The 21,293-nt window shown below is 41.1% G+C and overlaps 1 protein-coding gene across 1 annotated transcript in view; it reads left to right on the top strand.

Annotated features, from left to right (window-relative positions):
* The window catches only part of myo15b (myosin XVB), a 55,026-nt gene that overhangs the window by 7,581 nt on the left and 26,152 nt on the right, over nt 1-21,293 (top strand). Inside the window, exons 8-29 of the mRNA XM_054599446.1 lie at nt 56-159; nt 265-328; nt 2,612-2,725; nt 2,819-2,980; nt 3,062-3,175; nt 3,269-3,327; nt 5,127-5,250; nt 5,347-5,442; nt 6,665-6,796; nt 6,904-7,029; nt 7,139-7,216; nt 9,903-10,051; nt 10,374-10,419; nt 10,508-10,632; nt 12,124-12,238; nt 12,320-12,495; nt 14,536-14,629; nt 19,362-19,424; nt 19,569-19,626; nt 19,726-19,850; nt 20,853-20,948; nt 21,038-21,273. Coding sequence (XP_054455421.1) covers nt 56-159; nt 265-328; nt 2,612-2,725; nt 2,819-2,980; nt 3,062-3,175; nt 3,269-3,327; nt 5,127-5,250; nt 5,347-5,442; nt 6,665-6,796; nt 6,904-7,029; nt 7,139-7,216; nt 9,903-10,051; nt 10,374-10,419; nt 10,508-10,632; nt 12,124-12,238; nt 12,320-12,495; nt 14,536-14,629; nt 19,362-19,424; nt 19,569-19,626; nt 19,726-19,850; nt 20,853-20,948; nt 21,038-21,273 — 2,456 coding nt within the window. The remainder of the gene's footprint in view (nt 1-55; nt 160-264; nt 329-2,611; nt 2,726-2,818; nt 2,981-3,061; nt 3,176-3,268; nt 3,328-5,126; nt 5,251-5,346; nt 5,443-6,664; nt 6,797-6,903; nt 7,030-7,138; nt 7,217-9,902; nt 10,052-10,373; nt 10,420-10,507; nt 10,633-12,123; nt 12,239-12,319; nt 12,496-14,535; nt 14,630-19,361; nt 19,425-19,568; nt 19,627-19,725; nt 19,851-20,852; nt 20,949-21,037; nt 21,274-21,293) is intronic.

Raw genomic sequence — 21,293 nt, 5'->3', positions numbered from 1 at the left:
AGCGTTGGCGGTTGTACCTTCCAGTCCTCCAGTCCTTATTGTCTATCTCTTCCAGCCCATGGAGGTCTTTCCCATCCTGGAGAGTTTCGGGAATGCCAAGACCATCCTCAACAATAACTCAAGCCGCTTCGGCAAGTACCTCCACATCCACATCCTCCAGTGAGTCCACCCGATGTCGTTATCTTTTTGACGTTTCACCATATGTTCCTGACGAGATGGTTGCAGTGGTTTTATTTGTCAACTGTTTCTCATCTCGGTTAACAGCGGGGTTGTTGTAGGGACCTCGTTGTCCAAATATCTCCTTGAGAAGTCCAGGGTTGTCTTTCAGGTGAGGACATTGAGTGAGTGTGCTGTGTGCTAAAACAGATGTTACATTTACTGAAGAAGCTCATTTCATCAGGTTCATCAGATTATAAGAGACATTTGGGAAAAAGACAACACATCACATTGGCTTTGGCTTGAAAAGGGCTGCTGGACAATTTGTTAGTCACTGTGTAAATGATTGTGTGATCGGCTATTAGTCTAATATATCACATTTGGCTTGTGTTGGCTTGTAGGAAAAAGTCTCAAGTTCCTTTTTCTGGTTGAGTGCTTTTGCTTCTTGGAAAATGAACAGTTTGGAGGCTCAGCTATCCCAGCTTGATAGAGGATACCTTCATCTACAGTATACAAATGATCAAATAGCTTTTCAATCTTCAGTTTTTAGCCTTGCTAGTGGCATGGCTCTAGGGAAAAAAACATTGGTTGGTTGGTCTGTCCACCACTTCAGAATTAAATATTAACGAATGTCAAAATGGATTGCCATGACATTTGGTACAGATATTCAAGGTCCCAAGAGAATGAATACTATTGAACTTGGTGATCCCCTTACTTTCCACCTAGCACCACCAACAGGTCAAAGTTTTCAAATTATCTGATAAAATATCTCAATGTGTACTCCATGGATTGACACACACTTTGGCTCAGTCATTCATGGTTCCCAGAAGATAAATCTTAATGACATTGGTGAACCTTTGAATATTCTACTAGCCTCTTGAACCCTAGGCCTCTGGCCCCTGATTGAAAATAACACGCAGTATATATATATATATATATATATATATATATATATATATATATATATATATATATATATATATAGTGAAGAAATATAGTAAAGTTTATTTTTTCTGTTCTTCAACCGTTGTTTCAATACGTTTTGGACATAGAGTAATAGGACTTATAGCGTTACTGTTGGCATCCATGGAATCTCAATTTATGACGAAATATCTTTAGTGCGGGTAGCATGAAATAGCAAAATTAGTAAAATAGCTAGCACCACTTTGCGCACATATACTGTTAGCGTGTTTTTGCTGTGTGCTCATTAAGTTGCTTGGGGTTGGAATTGTGTTTCACTAAGCTAAAAATGGTTATCATGAGCTTTTAGCCAAGCTTCTTCCCCTTCGATATGTTGCTACATGTTAAACCCTTAGGGCACTCAGGTTCAGGATGCTAAGTTAGCTAGCAGTTATTTTGAGGGTTCTTGGTGAAATGATTTGACAAATATAGGATGGATTGCCATAAACTTTGGTTCAGACATGCATGATCCCTACATGATGAACTGTAATAACTACTGATCTACTCACTTCTTCTCCAGCACCCTTATTAGCATCACCTAAAACTTAAGATATTCATGAGACATGCTAATATGTTTTACTAAGGAAGGTTAATATAATTATTTTTTTTACTTATAGACATGAACAATTGAGGAATTATCTTTATTAAATATAAACTAATTTGCATACATTTCTAGAAGAGAACTCTGAACATGTGATAGAGCCATGTTCAGAAATATTTTGCCATAATAGAGTCAAAGTTTTTACAGAGGGAGTTTGGGATATCTATTATTGTCACTCCATTAATCTGAAAAGAATGTCAACTGCCCTCAAAACTCCATGTTTGCCACGATTTTAGGAATAAAATAAATAAGTATAAGTATAAGTATAAATAAGGCTCTGAATGATATATGTTCAAATCCTTCCTTTAAACCTTCAGAATATTGATAGGAATGAAACCAGAAAGTTTGGTGTAGTAAGTGCTACTGAAGTCGAAATTTCCGGCTTAGAGTCTGATAAAAACTAATTTAGAGAAAACAACCTTTAATGATTTGTTTTGCACAATTACATAGGTTTTGAAGAAACTGGTGAAAAGGGTAAATAAAATAACTAATAGATATCTATAATTTTTTGTAGTACAAGTTCTCTGAAATGTCATGTTTAGATTACAAATGAGGCCCTATCCAATGTCTTTACTTTAGGTGAATTTAGGAGAAATCTACAGACACAAAAAGGCAAAGGCTAAAGTAAAAGACACATGGAAGAAAAATTGATCAGTGCATGAAAAATGATGTTTTTGCCTAGGGTGTCCCATTGTCATTATGAACAAGATAACACGTTGCTGTTTTAACCTTGATTTCTACAAAATTATTTCCCACTGGTGTGGAGTGTAACTAAGTGATCCAAACCCCCACCCATTTGTACGTTGCAGGGTGGTCTATTACATTGATGGTTATGCTGCGAGTGACAAACGCCATTGATGTCACTTGCTGGTTCTTGTCTCATTTCCCTTTTAGGCCAATGAGGAGAGGAACTACCATGTGTTCTATGAGCTTCTGGCAGGTATGAATGACTGGGACAAACAGGAGCTCTACCTGCAAGGAGCCGAGACCTATTACTACCTAAACCAAGTACTTCACAAATCAATGAACATCGGACTCTTCTCCAACTCGTTTTATTTTCTTCATTGTTACACATTTGACATTTTCTCTGTCCGCCTCCAGGGTGGTGCCTGTGAACTAAAGTGGAAGCAGGACAAGCAGGACTTCCAACTTTTGGTTCAGTGCTTTGAGACCATCGGTCTGCATGCTGACCAGATCTCCACTGTCTGGGCCATCCTCTCCTCCATCCTTCAGCTCGGCAACATCTGCTTCAGCTCATATGAGGTGCGTGTGCACAGGACAGTTAGTGAGAGGTACACAGATCAGACATGGATATCATACATCACTAGGTGTTTTTTGCTTCAGAGCGAGTCGTTCGAGGTTGCGCGTATTTTCAGCGAGGCCGAGGTTAGGAGGGTCGGCTCCTTGCTGCAGATTTCCTCCGAGGCCTTGCAGACTGTCATCACCCACAGAGTCACGGTTAGTAGCTGCTCATGCACCGGCAGCGCCTCTTGCCGAGTTATCAAACGTAAGTCTGCATGTGTGCACATTAATTAGCGTTCTCTTCCGCAGGAGACGACCTACGACAGGATCTACTGCCCTCTGTCTGTAGAAAGTGCCATAGAATACAGGTAAGGACTTGTTGATGCAGACTGAGTGTAGGCCCAGACAGCAGACAAGTCTCTCAAACCAAAACTAAATGAATCACCTCCCTCTACTGATATATCAATCCATTTTCTGCAACTTATCCGGAGCCTGGTTGGGGTCAGGCGGCAACCCCTGGTTCTGCCGAGTGAAGCCATTCTGGAAGTGTCCTAAAACTTGCAGTCATTCTACTGATCGGCAGAGGGCGACTCCTCGGGTTGCAAAAAGTAGTCTGATTGTATAGAAATCATGAGAAAATGACTCTACTTCTCACTTAATTTGTTACATTAGTAAACATTGTTAACATGAGTTTATGATCTAAAAAGCATTTTTTTAAGTCTTCTTCAATACAGCATGATTTTTATTTAGTAAATTTTGGTCCATTTAGAGTCAAATAGACCATAAAGCAGAGTATGCTTTAGGGCGGGCTTACTGTGATTGACAGGTCGCTGCCGCTACCAGAGCCGTTTATGGCATCACTACGCCACTCTGTCCACAAACCAATGGGTTAAGTCACGATGACTACGTCCACTTCTTATAAACGGTCTATGGTGGAAGCAGACCAAAAACAGAAGCCCATGTGTCCCCCTCCCAAAACCACATCCTGCAGCGCTTCTTGGTTGATCCTGAGACGCTCCCAGGGCAAATGATAGAATTACCTTGAATAGTTTTTTTTAAATCACAAAGAAGCAGGAGAGGAAGTTCAACTCTGATTACCTCCCAGATGCATGAGCTCCGCGGCCACTAAAGGTGAACCCAGCCCTGCAAAGAAAACTCATTAAGGAAGCTTGCCTCTGCAGTCAGATTCTCTTGATTATCACCAAAAGTTCACGCTTACAGGTGAGGGGTTGGAATGCAGGTAAATGGAGAGCTTTCCCCATCAGGCTCGGCTCCCTTTTCACCACGGCTGGCTGGTGCAGTGCCTATATTACTGCTCATGTCCCAACCAATCATCTGTTGACCGAGGGTGTTTCATATTACCATCATTGCAAACAAGACTTCAAGGACCTGAAACTCTTTCACCTTGAGCAGCAACCTCGGAGACAATCGGAGCAATCCACAATTTTGCCATGGCCCCCCCCAAGAAAACCCACCAGAGGCCACAGGCGCAAGTCCACAAAGCAAATATAAACTCCCAGTATTCTTGCGAGAGCGAAGAGCTGGTCTACTGTTCCAGGACAGAATCCACATTTCAACAATCGTCAGGAAACTCCTGTCTGTCACCTTGGAACAAGCTTTCCCAGGAAACATTTAGAGTATTAAGAAATAAATTAATTATATCCATAGTGCACAGCACATTGATACAGAAACAAGCAGAGCCACAACTTTGTAGGGGTCCCTGCTGGCAGCCAACATCAACACCTTGCAGCTGGACCCAGGCTGCATTGCTGGGGTGGGCTGGAGGGAAAGGAGGCAGGGGAGAACCAGTACTGCGCGTGACAGAATGTTAGACCCTGGTGCACTAAAAAGAGAGTTTTTTTAAAGGGACTCTGGTGCTCGCCTTTGTCCACAGGGACCGCAAAAATCAACACAAAATGAAAGTTTCTCATAGTAGCTCAAAGTTCAATTGCAATGGTATTATATATTTTTTAAGCACTCAGCCAATTCAAGTGGAATGGAATAGAACTGTGTGTGAATGTAGAATATGTGCAGCGTTGATGTTTGGCATCTAGTTCCCTTATTTCATATCCTGTACATTTCCAACTCTATTCCACCATTTCGTTACATTTTCTTTCTGTTAAACATTTGCATTGTCCCCACCCGCCCTCTTTGTCCTCTCTCGCAGAGATGCCATTGCCAAAGCCTTGTATTCAGTGCTTTTTGACTGGTTGTTGGAGCAGACCAACGACTGGCTGAGCCCCACGGAGATGGACAGCACGGTGGGCATTGTCGACATCTACGGCTTTGAGGTTTGTAATCTGCCTGGACTGAGATCTGAGAAACTCAAAAGAAACTGAGCTTTTTTTTTCTTTGCGGTAGATATGACGTCTTGTCTTTCTCTGTAGGACCTGGGAGTGAACAGCTTTGAGCAGCTCTGTATCAACTTTGCCAATGAGCAGCTGCAGCACTTTGTCAACAAGGCCGTGATCTCCCAGGAGCAGGTCAGTACGCTGTGTAGTAGATACCTGAAGATCAACTGTCCCCTTAAGACACCCTTCAAAAAGGGTTTATAAGCTGTGACTGGATGATTTCATCAATAATTGAAGAGTCATTCACTAACGCCCTGTAGATCAGGGTCATTAAAGGCTTAAGAAAACCCAACGTTTGGTTTCCAAGTTGTGGGAAGTCCCTTTTTACGGCATCCTCCTCCAGACACTCTTCGTTGTGTTTTTAGCTAGTTAGCTATAGCCAGAGAGATTCCTCCAACGGATTGTCGACTCTTTTCTTCTGACATTTCACAAATAGGCTTATTTGCTTTCTTTTTTAAAATGACATGAGATGGTTAATACCAATCTCAAGTATGGAGCTGGAGCCAGGAGGTGATTAGCCTAGCTAAGCACAAAGACTCGAAGCAAAGGTGAAAAGCCAGCCAGCCTTCGCTATAGAGTTCAAAAATACACGTCATCAACTCTAAAACCCACTAATGAACACGTTGTTTCTTGTTTTAATCCGTACACAAACAAAATTGTTGGGATTTTAGCAAGCCAGTCTTAAGAAGAAACGTTGGCCTTTTACGTTTATGCAAGCCGCGGATACTTTGAATGTTTCTGAACCAAAAATACTTGAGTACGTTTAATGTCGGCCGCTAATCACGCTTGCAAAAACTTACATTGTCATGGCAGTCGATCAAACACACCATCACCTCCAGCCCCATAGCTCTCTGTTAACACTAAGCATGCAGTATTGACTGTTAGAGGACAACATGCCTTGTCCAAATAAAGAAAGATTAAATTGCCTGTCAGTTTCGATTCATAAATCACAAGGACACACTGGGTCATTGACATTAATCAACTGGCCCAGCCAATGCATTGACTGCTGTTTCAAACCTGATTCTGTTCCAGTCCAAACTGCTCCTGTAGGCATGGAAGACAAATGTGCCAAAGAGTGCCGCATCCACAAACAGAGAATGAAATTGCTTCTTCTCATTCCCTCTAGTGTCCAATGCTAATTGCTTAAAGGTGTTCTCCCTGACTTTAACAAAATCAGGGATGCAACCTTTAATGCCAGTCATAGTGTATGCTAATTTGTTAGCATAGGAGCACTGACGCCAATGGCCGAAGTGTCTGTGTTTTCCAATAGGAAATCTGGCAAGTACAACCAAGAACTTTCCTGTACATAACTGAGTGCAGTCTGCAATGTTTTTACCGTGTGTGTTGCCTGCAGGAGGAGTACAGTGCAGAACAGATCCAGTGGTATCCGATGCCACTCAAGAACTTCCACTCCTGTCTGGAGCTGATCTCCTCCAGACCACACGGCATCCTCCGCATACTGGACGATCAGACCTGCCTCCCCCAGGTACACACATTCCATTTTGTTCTACATCTGATCTTGAGGGAGTATGAAGTATTGAAAAGTAAACGTAAATATGTTTTTGGTATTGTTCCTCGTTATTTTTTCATCAGGCCACGGACCACACCTTCCTCCAGAAGTGCCACTACCACCATGGGAACAGCCCCTACTATGCCAAGCCCAAGAACCCACTGCCAGTCTTCACTGTCTATCACTATGCCGGAGCTGTCACTTATCAGGTATCAGGTTCCATAAACAGCTATATGCCATATACAGCAGATCTGTCAAACATTAGCCAGTGATGTATCCACATTTGTTTCAAAAAACAAAAACAACCTCTTTTTTCAGGTTCATAATTTCCTGAATAAGAACCACGACCAGTTCAGGACAGAAGTGGTGGAGCTTTTTGCCAGGAGTCGCTTAAAGGTGAACCGACATTACACACACACAGGCTGCTGAGGTTATGGCTCTTTTGCATTGCATAACAGAATAAGCCTAGCAGCCACAGAGGAAGCCCTTTGCGTGAGTTGGTTCTATCGAGAGATTGTGATCACAACATGTAATCAGATTATACAGGTTTTTGTATCAATCAAGGGGCCACATCCAAGTCTGAAAAGTGAGGCCAATGCGGAAATGCCTAGATAAAGCAGGGTATGCTTAAGGGCGTGGCTACCTTGTGATTGACAGGTCGCTACCACGTTGTTCAGCTTTCAGTTTTACGTTAAAGTTTTTTATTTAAAGCACATTTTGCTTTAACCTGGTTTCCCAAGCAAAAATTGGTGTCCCAATTAATATCAGGATTAAGCTAAATTACAGACGCAACTTGGTTAACCAATATAGCTAGCTAGCGCTTTTTTCCCCCTAGGGCCCTACTCTGCTTACCCTGATAGTCTTACACTAACCCTTACCAATCTCACTCACCATACCTAAAACTAAACAACCCAGCCAACGAAGGCAACCGACCCAATCAGAGGCAGAGTAGGGCGAGTCGTGACTTTGCCATCCCAGGAGAGAAAAATTGGCCTGCCGGGCCTTACTCCTCTCCAGATCCACCCTATCGTCCAAATATGGTCACTTATGGTTCCAAAGAAATCAAGATGGCGAGGGCTGAATTTGTCAAAACTCGAGGCTGCAAACCAATGGGTGTCGTCCCCTTGACTACATCAGCTTCTATCAAACAGTCTATGGTGTCAATCAGCCATTCAAACTACATAACATCTAAGTTAAGTTCTTTACTGGTAACCAACAAATGAATAAACCGTAAGGTCATAATGAACATATATATACAGCGGGTAAAATAAATATTGAACACATCACCATTTTTCTCAGTAAATATATTTCTAAAGGTGGTATTGACATGAGATTTTCACCAGATGTCGGTAACAACCCAAGTAATCCATACATACAAAGAAAACAAAACTAATAAGTTCAAAAATTAAGTTATGTGTAACAAAATGGAATGACACAGGGAAAAAGTATTGAACACGCTTACTGAAATTTATTTAATACTTCATACAAAAGCCTTTGTTGGTAATGACCGCTTCAAGACGCCTCCTGTATGGAGAAACTAGTCGCATGCATTGCTCAGGTGTGTTTTGACACAAACAGTCTTCAAATCTTGAAGGTTCCGTGGGCCTCTTCTATGAACTCTGATCTTTAGTTCTTTCCATAGATTTTCTATTGGATTCAAGTCAGGTGATTGGCTGGGCCATTCTAGCAGCTTTATTTTCTTTCTCTGAAACCAATTGAGAGTTTCCTTGGCTGTGTGTTTGGGATCATTGTCTTGCTGAAATGTCCACCCTCGTTTCATCTTCATCATCCTGGTAGATGGCAGCAGATTTTTATCAAGAATATCTCGGTACATTTTTCCATTCATCCTTCCTTCAATTATATGAAGTTTGCCAGTGCCGTATGCTGAAAAACAGCCCCACACCATGATGTCCCCACCTCCAAACTTCACTGTTGGTATGGTGTTTTTGGGGTGATGTGCAGTGCCATTTGACCTCCACACATGGTGTGTATTATGGCATCCAAAGAGTTCAATTTTGGTCTCATCTGACCAGACTATATTCTCCCAGTATTTCACAGGCTTGTCTAAATGTTGCGCAGCAAACTTTAAACAAGCTTCAACATGCTTTTTCTCCAGCAATGGAGTCTTGCGTGGTGAGCGTGCATACAGGCCACGGCCGTTGAGTGCATTGCTTATTGTTTTCTTTGAAACAATTGTACCTGCTAAGTTCAGGTCTTTCTGAAGCTCTCCACAAGTGGTCCTTGGCTCTTGGACAACTCTTCTGATAATTATTTTCACTCCTCTGTCAGAAATCTTGCGAGGAGCACCTGGTCGTGGCCGGTTTATGGTGAAATTATGTTCTTTCCACTTCCGGATTATGGCCCCAACAGTGCTCACTGGAACATTCAGAAGTTTAGAAATCCTTCTGTAACCAATGCTGTCAGTATGTTTTGCAACAATAAGGTTGAGAAGGTCTTGAGAGAGCTCTTTGCTTTTACCCATCATGAGATGTTTCTTGTGTGACACCTTGGTAATGAGACACCTTTTTATAGGCCATCAGTTGGGACTGAACCAGCTGATATTAATTTGCACTGACAAGGGGCAGGATTGCTTTCTAATTACTGATCGATTTCAGCTGCTGTCTTGGCTTTCCATGCCTTTTTGCATCTCCCTTTCTTCATGTGTTCAATACTTTTTCCCTGTTGCATTCCATTTTATTACACATAACTTAATTTCTGAACTTATTTGTTTTGTTTTCTTTGTATGTATGGATTACTTGGGTTGTTACCGACATCTGGTGAACATTTCATGTCAATAGCACCTTTAGAAATATATTTCCTGAGAAAAATGGTGACGTGTTCAATACTTATTTTACCCGCTGTATATTTTTCTCTTGAGCCCTAGGCCTCTGGCCCAGTCCCCTGTTTAAAATGACATGCTATAAATGGACAAGGTCTATCTGAATAATTATGGTATAATAATAAAGGTAACGCCTGTGAGATTCATGCAGATGTAAACATCCGTATACATGTTGAAAATGTAAAAACAAACCTAAACAAAGTTCATTTTGAGAGTTTGCCTATGAATTTGCACGTTTGTCAGATGGTGTCGGAGCTGTTCCGGAAGGTTCAGGATGCTTACATTCAGCAGAGAGAGCTGGGCTGGAGAGGGAAAGGCCTCCGCCAGCAGCCTTCTACCGCCGCCTCACACTTCCTTCAGTCCCTGACTGAACTCACCACCCGTCTGGAGAGGTACCAACACACTAACTGCATTGAGCCGCCGTTACCAAAGATCTGGATCAGTGTGAAAAGTCAACTGAGTGAACAGATACAGTTGCACCGCATTTGTTTAAAACCAAATAGCTGTGGTTTGCAGAGAATGTTGGGTTTAGAGAATGTCATGGAAAGATATATGAGTATTAGTATGATAGCTTGTCTAAGGCTACTATGTTCTCGTTTGGTGTGAATCACTGGGAATAAAAAAACAGCTGTCATATGCTGCTTAGCCTTTCTTTAAATTCATGTCTAATGTTAAATAACAACCTGCGTCCATGTTTTGTCCTTTAACTCTTAGATGCAAAACCACTTTTATTCGTTGTCTGAAGCCAAACTACGTCAAGGTAACACCAGATCCTTCATACTGATGCCAACGTCATCCGACAATGTGTGACCATGTACTGTGTCTCTCTGTGGCGTGTCACCCGCCAGCATCCTGGGATCTTTGACGTGGACTACGTGTCGGCCCAGCTGAGGCATGCTGGGATGTTGGAGACCATCCACATCAGGAAAGAGGGTTTCCCCATACGGATACAGTACTCCTACTTCATTGAGAGGTGCTATAAACACACAGAGCACCCTTGCACCCAATCATCAGCACAGCACTTTCATGTTTATCAAGAAATACCAGTGCCTTTATTTTCTTACTGCTTTTCATCGATGACTGCAAGCTCAAAGATGTTCTGTCAAGTCAAGTGATACCTGACCTGATCCCCAAAAAATTATTTAATACTAATTTATTATTATTTTTTTGCGTCTATGTTTTCTTGTGTCGCACTCTGCCTTGTCGTATCGTGAGACTGTTGCAAACTTGAAATTTTATATCGTGGCTGAAGTTTTGACCTTATCCTAAAATGATTTAGTACACCCTGAAACATTAAAGTATAGTTGCATATTAAACAAAAAATCATGACAATCCATTCAGTAGTTGACGACACTTCAGTCTACTGGTATAGTGATGGACTGATTGACACCAAAAATAATCAATTTTCACTGTATATCTTATAGCATATGCCCATTTGGATATTATAAGGGTAAACATTCACATGAAAACAGCAAATAATACTGACTGTCATTGGCCTTATCTCACAGAGTTAACAAAAGTAAAAAAAAAATGTTGTTCGACCATATGCTTCGGATCCTCTCCAAAATTATATGAGTGATTCCTTGGCCCACGCTACTCCCTTCCACCAAGTTTCATTAACACTGGGCAAGATTTTTTTCCATTATCCTGCTGACAAACAAACAAACAAACTTAACCAAGAACCGAACCTCCTTGGCGGAGGTGACTAGAAAAGTGCAGAGCTCCACCAGGTGTGTGCAACGTTCAGTGCTATAATGTTTGATTGAAGGAATAAAAACCACAATTGCCCCATCGTCTAGTCAGCAAACGTATCAGATGCTCTCATGTTAATCTTTGAAGCTGTCTGCGCGGGCTTTGTGCAGCTTAAGTGCAGCTCACTGTGTAATACTCCATGTTGACTGTTTAACGTACGCTTCCTCTGAACCGAAACTGTCAGTCCTGATGTGTGTTTGGTTCCGTTAGCTGTTAGCTCCGTTAGCTGAATTCGCCCTGTTAGCTTTGTGAGCTGTAATAGCCTTGTAAGCTCTGTTTGCTGCATCAGCCCTGTTAGCCAAATACACAAATACAATATGCTGTCCACTGGCTGCTAGCTTTAATCCTATTGACATGTGAAGACGTGCTCTATTGTAGTGAGCGCTAGGTTGAGTTTGTCAATTATATGTGTTTCTGTGTTTCTGTGTGTGTGTATATATATATATATATATATATATATATAGTATATATATACACTTGCAATTAATTATCTTGCCTTGGCATGCAAGAGTTGAACAGTAAGTAATTCCTAGCAGAAAGAAGGGTCCAAACTGATGCAGCGCGCACACACACACACACACACACACACACACACACACACACACACACACACACACACACTCCATGGTGTTGGATGTTCATTGCAAGTGTAGTGTGTGTCCCATAGTATCTGATTTTGGTATGGGGCTCCTGACTGTGTTGTGTTCCACAGATACGGGGTGCTTCTGAGCCAGCGGCTGAGCGAGACTTTGGACAGAGAGCAGTCGGTGGCTCTGCTGGACATGGTTGGTGCAGAGGAGGGACAGTACCAGCTGGGACTCACCAAGGTGCCAAATTGCCCACTCCTGACACCGATTACAAGTTTTTACATATCAACATGCTTAAATATATGTGTACATCTGCGTTAGCTGTTCCTCAAGGAGCCTCTGTACCAGCTGCTAGAGGAGAAGTGGAACAGCACCCAGACCTGGGCGGCCATCACCATCCAGAGGAACATCAGAGGCTTCCTCTGCAGGAGGAATTTCAGGTTCTTCAAACAGAAAGCCATCGTCATCCAGAGCCACATACGAGGACATCAGGCCAGGTAGAGGGAGGAGAGGAGAGGAGTATCCAATTTAAAGTGTTGTTATTTTTTTAATCTTTAACCCTTAATGGCGAAACTACATAATAAAATACAGGAAATACAGTTCGACAAGTCCTGAAATCATCGCTTTCCTTCTGAAAAAAATATGTATATGTATTCCCAATCAGGGATTTTTAGTTTTAGTTGCAAGAAAGAAAGTCAGAAAAGAATTTGATTAAATAAATTAGAAAAGAGGGACATATGAAAAGGAAAGGGAGAAGGAGAAAGGTAAAAATGAATGACAGAATAATATAATTAATCAAACAAGAAGAGAAAGACAGGAAGAGAAGAGTGGAAAAATAAAAAAAGAAAGTACGGAGAAAAAGAAAGAAGCAAGTGTTGGTACACTGTGACATCACTCCTGGGTGTGGTAACAGGTGCAGCAGAGCACACATCACCGCTTCACAAAGCCATTTGCAGATCACAAATGGTGTCAGCGTCACGTGGCTGTGGCCTGCTAATTGCAGAAAACCTGCCAAAATTGCTGCTTGCATGTTGCTAATATGGTGAAATGTGCCCAGATATGTGGTGCAAAGAAACTGAATGCTGCCCCTCTCCATGTTTAGTGTGGACTCTGGGGACAATAAGCAGACCTGTCCAAGATCATCTTAAAGGTCTGGATGGCTGAGATCGCAGCAGATCATTAATGTATTATTGGCCCTCCTTAATTCCAACAGAAGTATTTCAAAATCAATTCTTTGACACACAGGAAGCCAGCTAACAGGTCAGTCCAGCCCTCGACTTATGGGATCCACATTCTTGAAATGTCAACTCCTTCTGCATTCTTTTCACATTTTGTTTTCAAATGAGAATGCCCACTCAGCTGTTACCAGGAAGCAGTGATGTAGGTTACAAACAAAAACACTAGTACCGTCCTGTAGTGCATTTTCTGAATTTGCATCATAAGGAATGTAAACAGCAGCAACAAAACAATTCTCTGGGAAGCTAATATGGCCGACATCTTCACGATAAAAACTCAACATTATGGAAAACATTGTCCATCAACTTTGACTGTGTTTCAGCACCAAGCATCATGATGTAAACCCAGAGTCCACCTCCTCTCGTCTTGATATAGTACTGCTCTCTGTCCTGCTGTCCGCCCGTCAAATGCTGCTTGATCTGGGAAGAACGATGGGGCCAGGTCTCTGTGTGGATTTTGGCTCAACATTCACCGACCCCCCCTGCTGGGTTCCCCTCAAGTCTTATTTGATCCATCTTATTTTCCTGGCACCGAACCTCAGAATGCCAGCAGTATGCTGGGTAGTGGAGTAGCCTCAAGTCCTAGTTGGGTTAGCTTAGATTCCATCGCAACTCTGCTCCCTCTCGTTCGGTGGCGTTTGGTCCTGGAGGTCTGGCTAGGTGGTCGACGGTGGACGGTGATCATCTCCGCAGGTCCACTGAGCCTTTACAGATGTTGAGTGTATTCTGTTATAAGCCATAAGTGCTCCAGTATGACTTTAGGATCTGAACTAACGTGGCATCCATATTTCTTAGCTCCGTGGCGATTCTCACACTGACTATGGATAAGGGTATATGTTGACACCAAAACATCCGTTCTTTGACCAATATTTTAATATTTGTATTTGAATGATATAAAACCTAAAAAAATAATAATAATAATGGACCTGTCCTAAGTAAGTCATTTTAAGGCTCGTTTTGTAGTTGTGTTAATGTGGATGTTAAAATATAGGGAAAAGGCTATAATTACTAAGATATATATTGCAAAGCAAAAGTAGAGAGTCTAAAGGAATGATAACTCAAATAAAGCACCACACCTCAAAACTGTTCTGAAGTACAACACCTGAGTGATTGTACTACATTACCACGGGATGCTACCACATTCACTCACTTCAACTCACTTCAAAGAGAGACGGAGAGTCTCCTCTGTTGCCTTACCCAGTTAACTCACATAAGGAAAGGGAGTTAACATTTCCCCTGCCATCTGAAATGAGGTCAGAGAGTGATGAGCTGAGTGTTGCTGCCCCCTCTCTCTTTTTCCAGGAAGTACTACAAGCGTCTGAGGCAGTCCTTCACCCAGTTCTGGGCGGTGATGATGATAACCAGGGACACCATCAAGAGGCGCCATTGGAGGAAGGTAGGTATTAGAGAGAGGGGGGGGGGGAGAGAGAGAGAGAGAGAGATATCCACACTGCCTGTTCTTCACTGGGTGTCTTGGCAACCTTATGTTTTCTGAATTTATTGTGCTATAAATCTTTGCTCTGAAAGCCTCTTACACAATACCAGCAGCTTAACACTCCAACATAAGTCGTAATAGGAATCTCCCTGTGATAACGCTCTGACGTCCATGTTTGGGGGCAAAGTTTATCTACTTTTTCCATTTCCTCTTAAATTACTTCTCTACCTATAGTGCAGTGTATTGTTGTTTCAGTGGTCTGTATGAACAATGTCCATTTATTGGTAGTCTTTAACTTATTTTACAGAATGTTTTTTATTAGAAAATTAGTTTTGTCATCAAAATTATAAAATAAAATAAATTGTCTTTGTTATCTCTAGTGGAATTTAACAACTCAATACAATGGATGAGAATGGAGTTTTATTTGTTTTCACAAAACGTGAACATTTAAATCTGCACTACATACAAAGTCAATGCAAAGACGCGAGTATTCACGCAAGTTGAAATATTTAAACTCAAGCGAGACATTTGCACGATGCAGTGTCGCAAAAGCCTATCATTGTGGAGGTATACCAAATCCGGCGAACAAACAGAAAGACTTGAGAAAACCCCCAAACGGTTGGGCTTGGTTCTGGCTCGACTTTTTTCAACATGGCAGCCGGGTCACAAACATTCTCATATTACAGCTAAAGTGTACATTGAAACATGTTTTTGAAACAATTTGAGGTGAGAAATAGGCCATGCAGTAACAGAATATTGATTTATATTTGATCAGCGCTGCCTAGTTGGACAGTTTGAGCTGAGCTTCATGAGCATTGCTATGGGTGGACCCTATTTGCCTAAAGTTGAAGTCAGGTTGTGATTATGCAAATTTTGATACGGCATTCACATCATTCTCACAAGAGAGCTGCATTGTGTGATTTTCACTTAATGGCCCGTTAACACCAAGCGATGGCACGATGAGTCACCTCTTTTTTTCCCTCATGGCTGGGTTGCACAGCTCTGGATCGGCGAGTTACGTGATTGGCCAACGCAGTGTTACTTCGGGTTGTATTTCTCCAAAAGTAGATTTCAGATTAAAATTTTCGTCTCAACCCAAATATGAAAAAGCTGAGAACTTTGGCAAATCAAACCCTTTAGATGAGCTATAATCCTCTATTTATCTGTACTGCTCATCGCTGACTCACTCAAACATGAGTTTCACATAATAAAAATGTAGGCTAAATGATCACGATAAACCGTGTATAACAAAGAAAACAGTAGATTGTTACCTCAAGAAAAGTTTCTTGTAATAACGTGATACATTTGTGTGTTGTAATCACATGAAAATAGCATATTATTATGAAAAACGTTTGGTGTTATAACAATATAAACAGTTCAGTATCAAGATATGTATCAGACGAGGATATGGCAGTATTCTTCGTGTTTTTTTATTTTTATTTCTGTAAATCATTTGATATGTGGGGTTTCTTGAATTAAAGGGAGATTTCAAAATAAAGTTCCTAGGAAAATCGTACAATCCAGGTCGAGACTGAAGGCCTTGGATTGTGTGAAAGAAAACTACAAGTGAGAAATGAAAGCCATAGAGGTGAATGATGATTGGGTGTGTTGGTTCTCCTAACATATTACACCATTGGTAACAAGTCCTATAAAAGATCTCATCCATTTCCTTTAACTAGCATTCTTATCATGCATTAATCATGTCACTTATGCGCGCACACACACTCACACACACACACACACACACACACACCCTTAGCCACGCTCTGGTCTTGGACTTCAACCTCTGTTAGTGAAATTTGAAACAGCACTGCATCTCTCCTTCCGTCTTCTGAAACCTTTCTGTCAGACTACCAGCTCCACGGCTCTAACAGGTAGGCCGCCTCTCTTTTTACCCACGGCATCAGATCAGCTGCAAAAAAAGTCATCAGCCATTTAGTTCATTTTCCTTGAGTTCATTTTCCTTGAGAAAGAGTTCACACCTTGAGGAACACATGGATCGTAATAGTCTGTATTGGGTTTTAAAACAGTCCAGAGACACCTATATTCATCTTTTGCGCCCTGTGTTTCATCTCTTTTTCTCCTCTTGCCACAGCAGTTAATCTAAAGCGATAGTTTTGTGTTGGTCCTTTAACTTCAGTTTTACCACAGTGCCATTCGATTTGGTGTTATTGTTTTATGAGGTGTGGACTATGAACAGTGGAGCTGTCAGCCTGCCTGTGTCAGCTGAGCCGTGTCTTAGAATGAAAAACAGATGGATTTTTGGACTAAAAATGACATCAGCGTACTTTTACTCTGATATTATATAAATTATACAGTTCTGACTAATTACATATTTGTAGTAGAACTGATTAATGTTCACTTCTTGTCCGTGACCAGAGTTGACATTTTGTCAAATTTCACCCGAGGTCTATTAATGTCTGCTCGTATTTTCATTGTTAACCCTAGAGTCCTATAGGTAACACTTTATATCATTAATAACTTCCCTAGTTAAGAACTGATATGCAGCTGTTATTTCTGAGGAAGCTTCCTATATTGTACAATAATTATTTTTCGCAACGTGTCCAAAATGCGTTGGTGTGTTTTGTTTGCAGACGATGGAAATGTATTTAGTTCTGGTAAAGATTGTTGAACAGCTTCTGAATACAGTGTGAATTCAGAATTGAAAAACTTGAAAAATTATGATTTTATATTAACAAGTCGTCATACAATTTAAATAAAACAAAATGTATAATATTTTGAAAGCCAAAAGTCAATAATCCAGTTAAAAAACATTATAGATAATGCATAATGTTTAATACAGTCGCAATGGTCTGTAAGCTAACCCTTACAGACCATTGCGACTGCATAAAACAAAATTATCATCCTCAATTTAAATTCATAAAAAATATTGTACCATTCTTTTTATAGTTCCATACATTACATTAAGTGTGGAGGTTTGGGGAAATGCACACAAAACAATCACAAATCCGATTTCTAGAGAGCTTTAAGAATTGTAACCAGAGCTGATTACCCAACATATTATTTGTTAACTCACACCATAATTATTGCCAGTGTAGCTTTATCCTACACCTGACTTGCTTTGGTTTGTCACTGCTTCAAAAGTAATGACTTTTTATATTTTTGTATTGTTTTCATTTCTGTACTTGAGTTGTATAAAATGAAAATGACTAGTAACTAAACTAATTATATCATTGTATGGTAATTACTATATATTTACTTGACTTTAGATGGATCTCATGATGATGTCATAGTGCCGATATCAGCACTATCTTATCTTAGGTTTGGAGAGTACAATATTCTATCAGATATCCTATGTTATTAATTGTGCATGTGGAGTTTGAAAGATGTTGTCTTTTATCAGCCAGAGAGGGTCAGACGTAAGAGGCAGTTGCATTATGGGAAATGTAGTCCAGGGTTTTGGGGTTTAGGGACTAAAAGTCACGATTTGTGTGCCCTGCTGCTTTGATTTTGACCATTATTTAAAAAAAATTATTTTATGAGTCCCCAAACTTTTTGTGCAACACTTTCAGATTATAAATCACGGTATCCCCAAAGTCAAAGAATTAATCTTCTGGGGCCCATGAATGTCTGTACAAAAATGTCATTGCAATCTGATGAAAAGGGGATGGTCTGTTGGTGAAAATGTACTGAAATCTGGTAATTAAAGGGCCAGTGTGTAGCATTTGAGGGGATCGATTGGCAGTAATCGAATATAATATTTATGTTTTCATCAGGGCATAATAACCTGAAACTGAGAATATTATGTTTTCATTAGCTTAGAATGAGCCCTTTTTATCTACATAGCTAGTGGGTCCTCTTCACAGATCCATATCATCTCTAGTGGCAGAGGGAAACACAGAATATATATTTGCATATATGAGTCTTTTTTTTGTCGTTAGACTTTTTAAACTGTCAATAATTTCCTCCTTGGAGGACAAATAATAAACTATAAGGTTGTAGGTGTGTTTGGATCAGTTATGATTTGTGACACACTTGTTTGGTTTGGGATGGTCGGCCGTTGTAATCCTCCCACGTGGAGGGTAGAACAGGGTTGGGCTGAGACCCATTCTCTAGAGTTATTTGAGTTGATTTAAGCGCGATTATTGAAGCGAGGCCTTTGTGAAAAACAATTGCTGCATGAAAACGAGCGCACACCCATTTTGTATCTGAACTCCAATCTTCACATTTGTTAACAGCTTAGACATTTGTGTGAGACCTGCATCCAGTAAGATCAACGTCAGAATAAACAGCTGTATGCGGAACACGAATGTACAAATCGACAGTCAACGATGCACAGGATGGTTTTAATCATAATCATAACTGAGTGACGCTGCCCCTCCCGCATTGAGGCGTCTCCTCTCTGTCGGCTGTAAAACTTCCTGATAAAAAACTATCTGGACTCTTGGAACTGCGTGTCATGTTTAATGAGGCGGGGCCACCGGACTGTGGGTGTTCCAGGAGTATATAACAGGACGTGTATCTAAGAATAGGTCTGATTGAGCCCGCTCCTCTGGCAGAGGTGAGGGAGTGTTGAGTGTGCCTGAATAACAAGAGGATTACACACTGATTCAGCAATAAGCCTCGGTTGAAGGACGCTTAATCAAGTATGAATATGACTAAGATTATTAGATGAAATCATGCTGTTCGCAGTGTGACTGACTAACTGACTGCGTTTGTGTGTCAATTTCAGGAATTTCATGAGAACAACAAAGTGAAGGCAGTGACAAAGACTAAGTCTGTCTCTCCAGGAATGGTAAGGGAATAAAATCATAGCGATCCAGCTGTAACATTTCACAGAAAATATAGATATCAGCCTCAAAAAGGGCCAACCGTCTGGTTTCTCCCATGGTAGCCATACTGCAATGTTTTCTTCACATTTTCTTTTTCTTTCCCTTAGGATGTGGGGATGTTGGAGATCCCTGCTGAGCTGTCAGCCAGACTTCGCAGCGCAGCAGGTCAGCTTCACATAACACTACAGCTTGCAGCATGTGCCGCTCTGCTGCCACAGTGTGTATTTGTAAGTTTGTGATTGCTCTTCCATCTCCGTCCACTAGGGCATCGGCACGATTCAGGAGTCACAGAGGTCGCACCTCCGCAGGTGAAGGCAGGGCACAAGCTCGCCCTGCCTCTGGATATAGACAGATACCCATTCTCTCGCTATGCCAATTCCATATTAAAGGTGAGCAAGGTCGGGGCACACACATGCACATATTCATAATCCAGTCCTGGTTTATTTATTACAATGTAAATCCCTGCTTCACCTCACACTTCAGATGGTTTCCATCACACTGCAAATACACTTCCATTTGAACAATCCAGGTACATATTTAGATATTTGTTGTGGCCTGTTGGTCTGAAGTCAACACACGGAGTTGTATAAAAGTAGTCAGGTAGCATTTCATAAATGAAACCATGCATTTTATTATCTCCTGAAAAATTGTATTTCTCATAAAAACAAAAGAAAGCAAAGGAAATAACTGCAAAAGAGGCGGGTTGAAAGGTTTTCCTGTAAATTATCATGTAGCTGCTTTTTAAACCTGCATCAATTGAACTAGTAAACATGTTCTAGTAGAAACAAATAATGCAAGTATGAACCTACAAATGAGCATGATATGTCCCTTTAAGGGCAGCACTAAAAGCTTTAAACACAACAATGACACTGTGTCAATCTGATGAATGTAATTTCAATATTCATTCTCTCTGGTTTGATCTCCACCAACTGTTGAGAAGAAATGTGGCTCTTAAGATGCTAAATGCTCTATGTTCACTAGCTAGTTGCTAATTTCCCCATTTGTTTAAATTGTATAAATCTAGTGTCTGTATAATTGAAATAATTATTGAGTTTTGATGTCTGAAAGGTTTTTTTAAGGTAGGTAATGTGGCGCATTATTGCTTTCTTAAATTGTGGCATTTGTTAGCCAATGATCTGACAAACTTAAAGCAGACTTTGTTATTATTTATGTTGCTAATATTGGAAAGTCAATGAAGCATTCTATTCCAACATATTCCTGCTTGATCAGCACTTGAATATCAGACTCAATCCTAGATTAAATTTACTTTAAAAAGCTTATTATTCTTTCTAATGCTCATACAAAGACATCCAACAGTCTCACACCTGAGCGGTTGGAAGAGGCAGATTGTATTTCCTGTCTGAGTTTCCACATGTTGTTTCTTCCTACAGGATACATGGTGCCAGCCTCAGGGATACTCCCTCCAGAGATCCCTCACCCCTCTGGAGCCTGAAGATGCCAGAACTGCCCTGGAGATTTACAAACTGGTAAATGGGAGTGATTCGATTAGACTCTATTAGATTAGTCTTATTTTCATTTGTTTCATTTATGATTTTCGACTCTTTGTTTTCCTCAGATCTTGCGGTTTACGGGTGAGTCCGACCTCAGCGGCTGGCAGGAGCAGATGTTAGGTAATTACATAGTGGAGAGGGGTCAGAGCCGGCCAGCCTTGAGAGATGAGATCCTCGCCCAGCTGGCTTACCACACATGGGGCCCTCAGGAGCAGCAGGACAGTCTGAGGGGCTGGCTGCTGCTCAGCTGCTGCCTCAGTGCCTTCACCCCCTCACCGACACTGGACAAACCCCTACTCAAGTAGGTGCTACGCTTTGGTT

Source organism: Anoplopoma fimbria, chromosome 5, assembly GCF_027596085.1.
Source record: "Anoplopoma fimbria isolate UVic2021 breed Golden Eagle Sablefish chromosome 5, Afim_UVic_2022, whole genome shotgun sequence".
Lineage (NCBI taxonomy): Eukaryota > Metazoa > Chordata > Actinopteri > Perciformes > Anoplopomatidae > Anoplopoma > Anoplopoma fimbria.
Note: the sequence above shows the minus strand (reverse complement) of the source record. Positions and strands in the feature narration are given on the sequence as shown.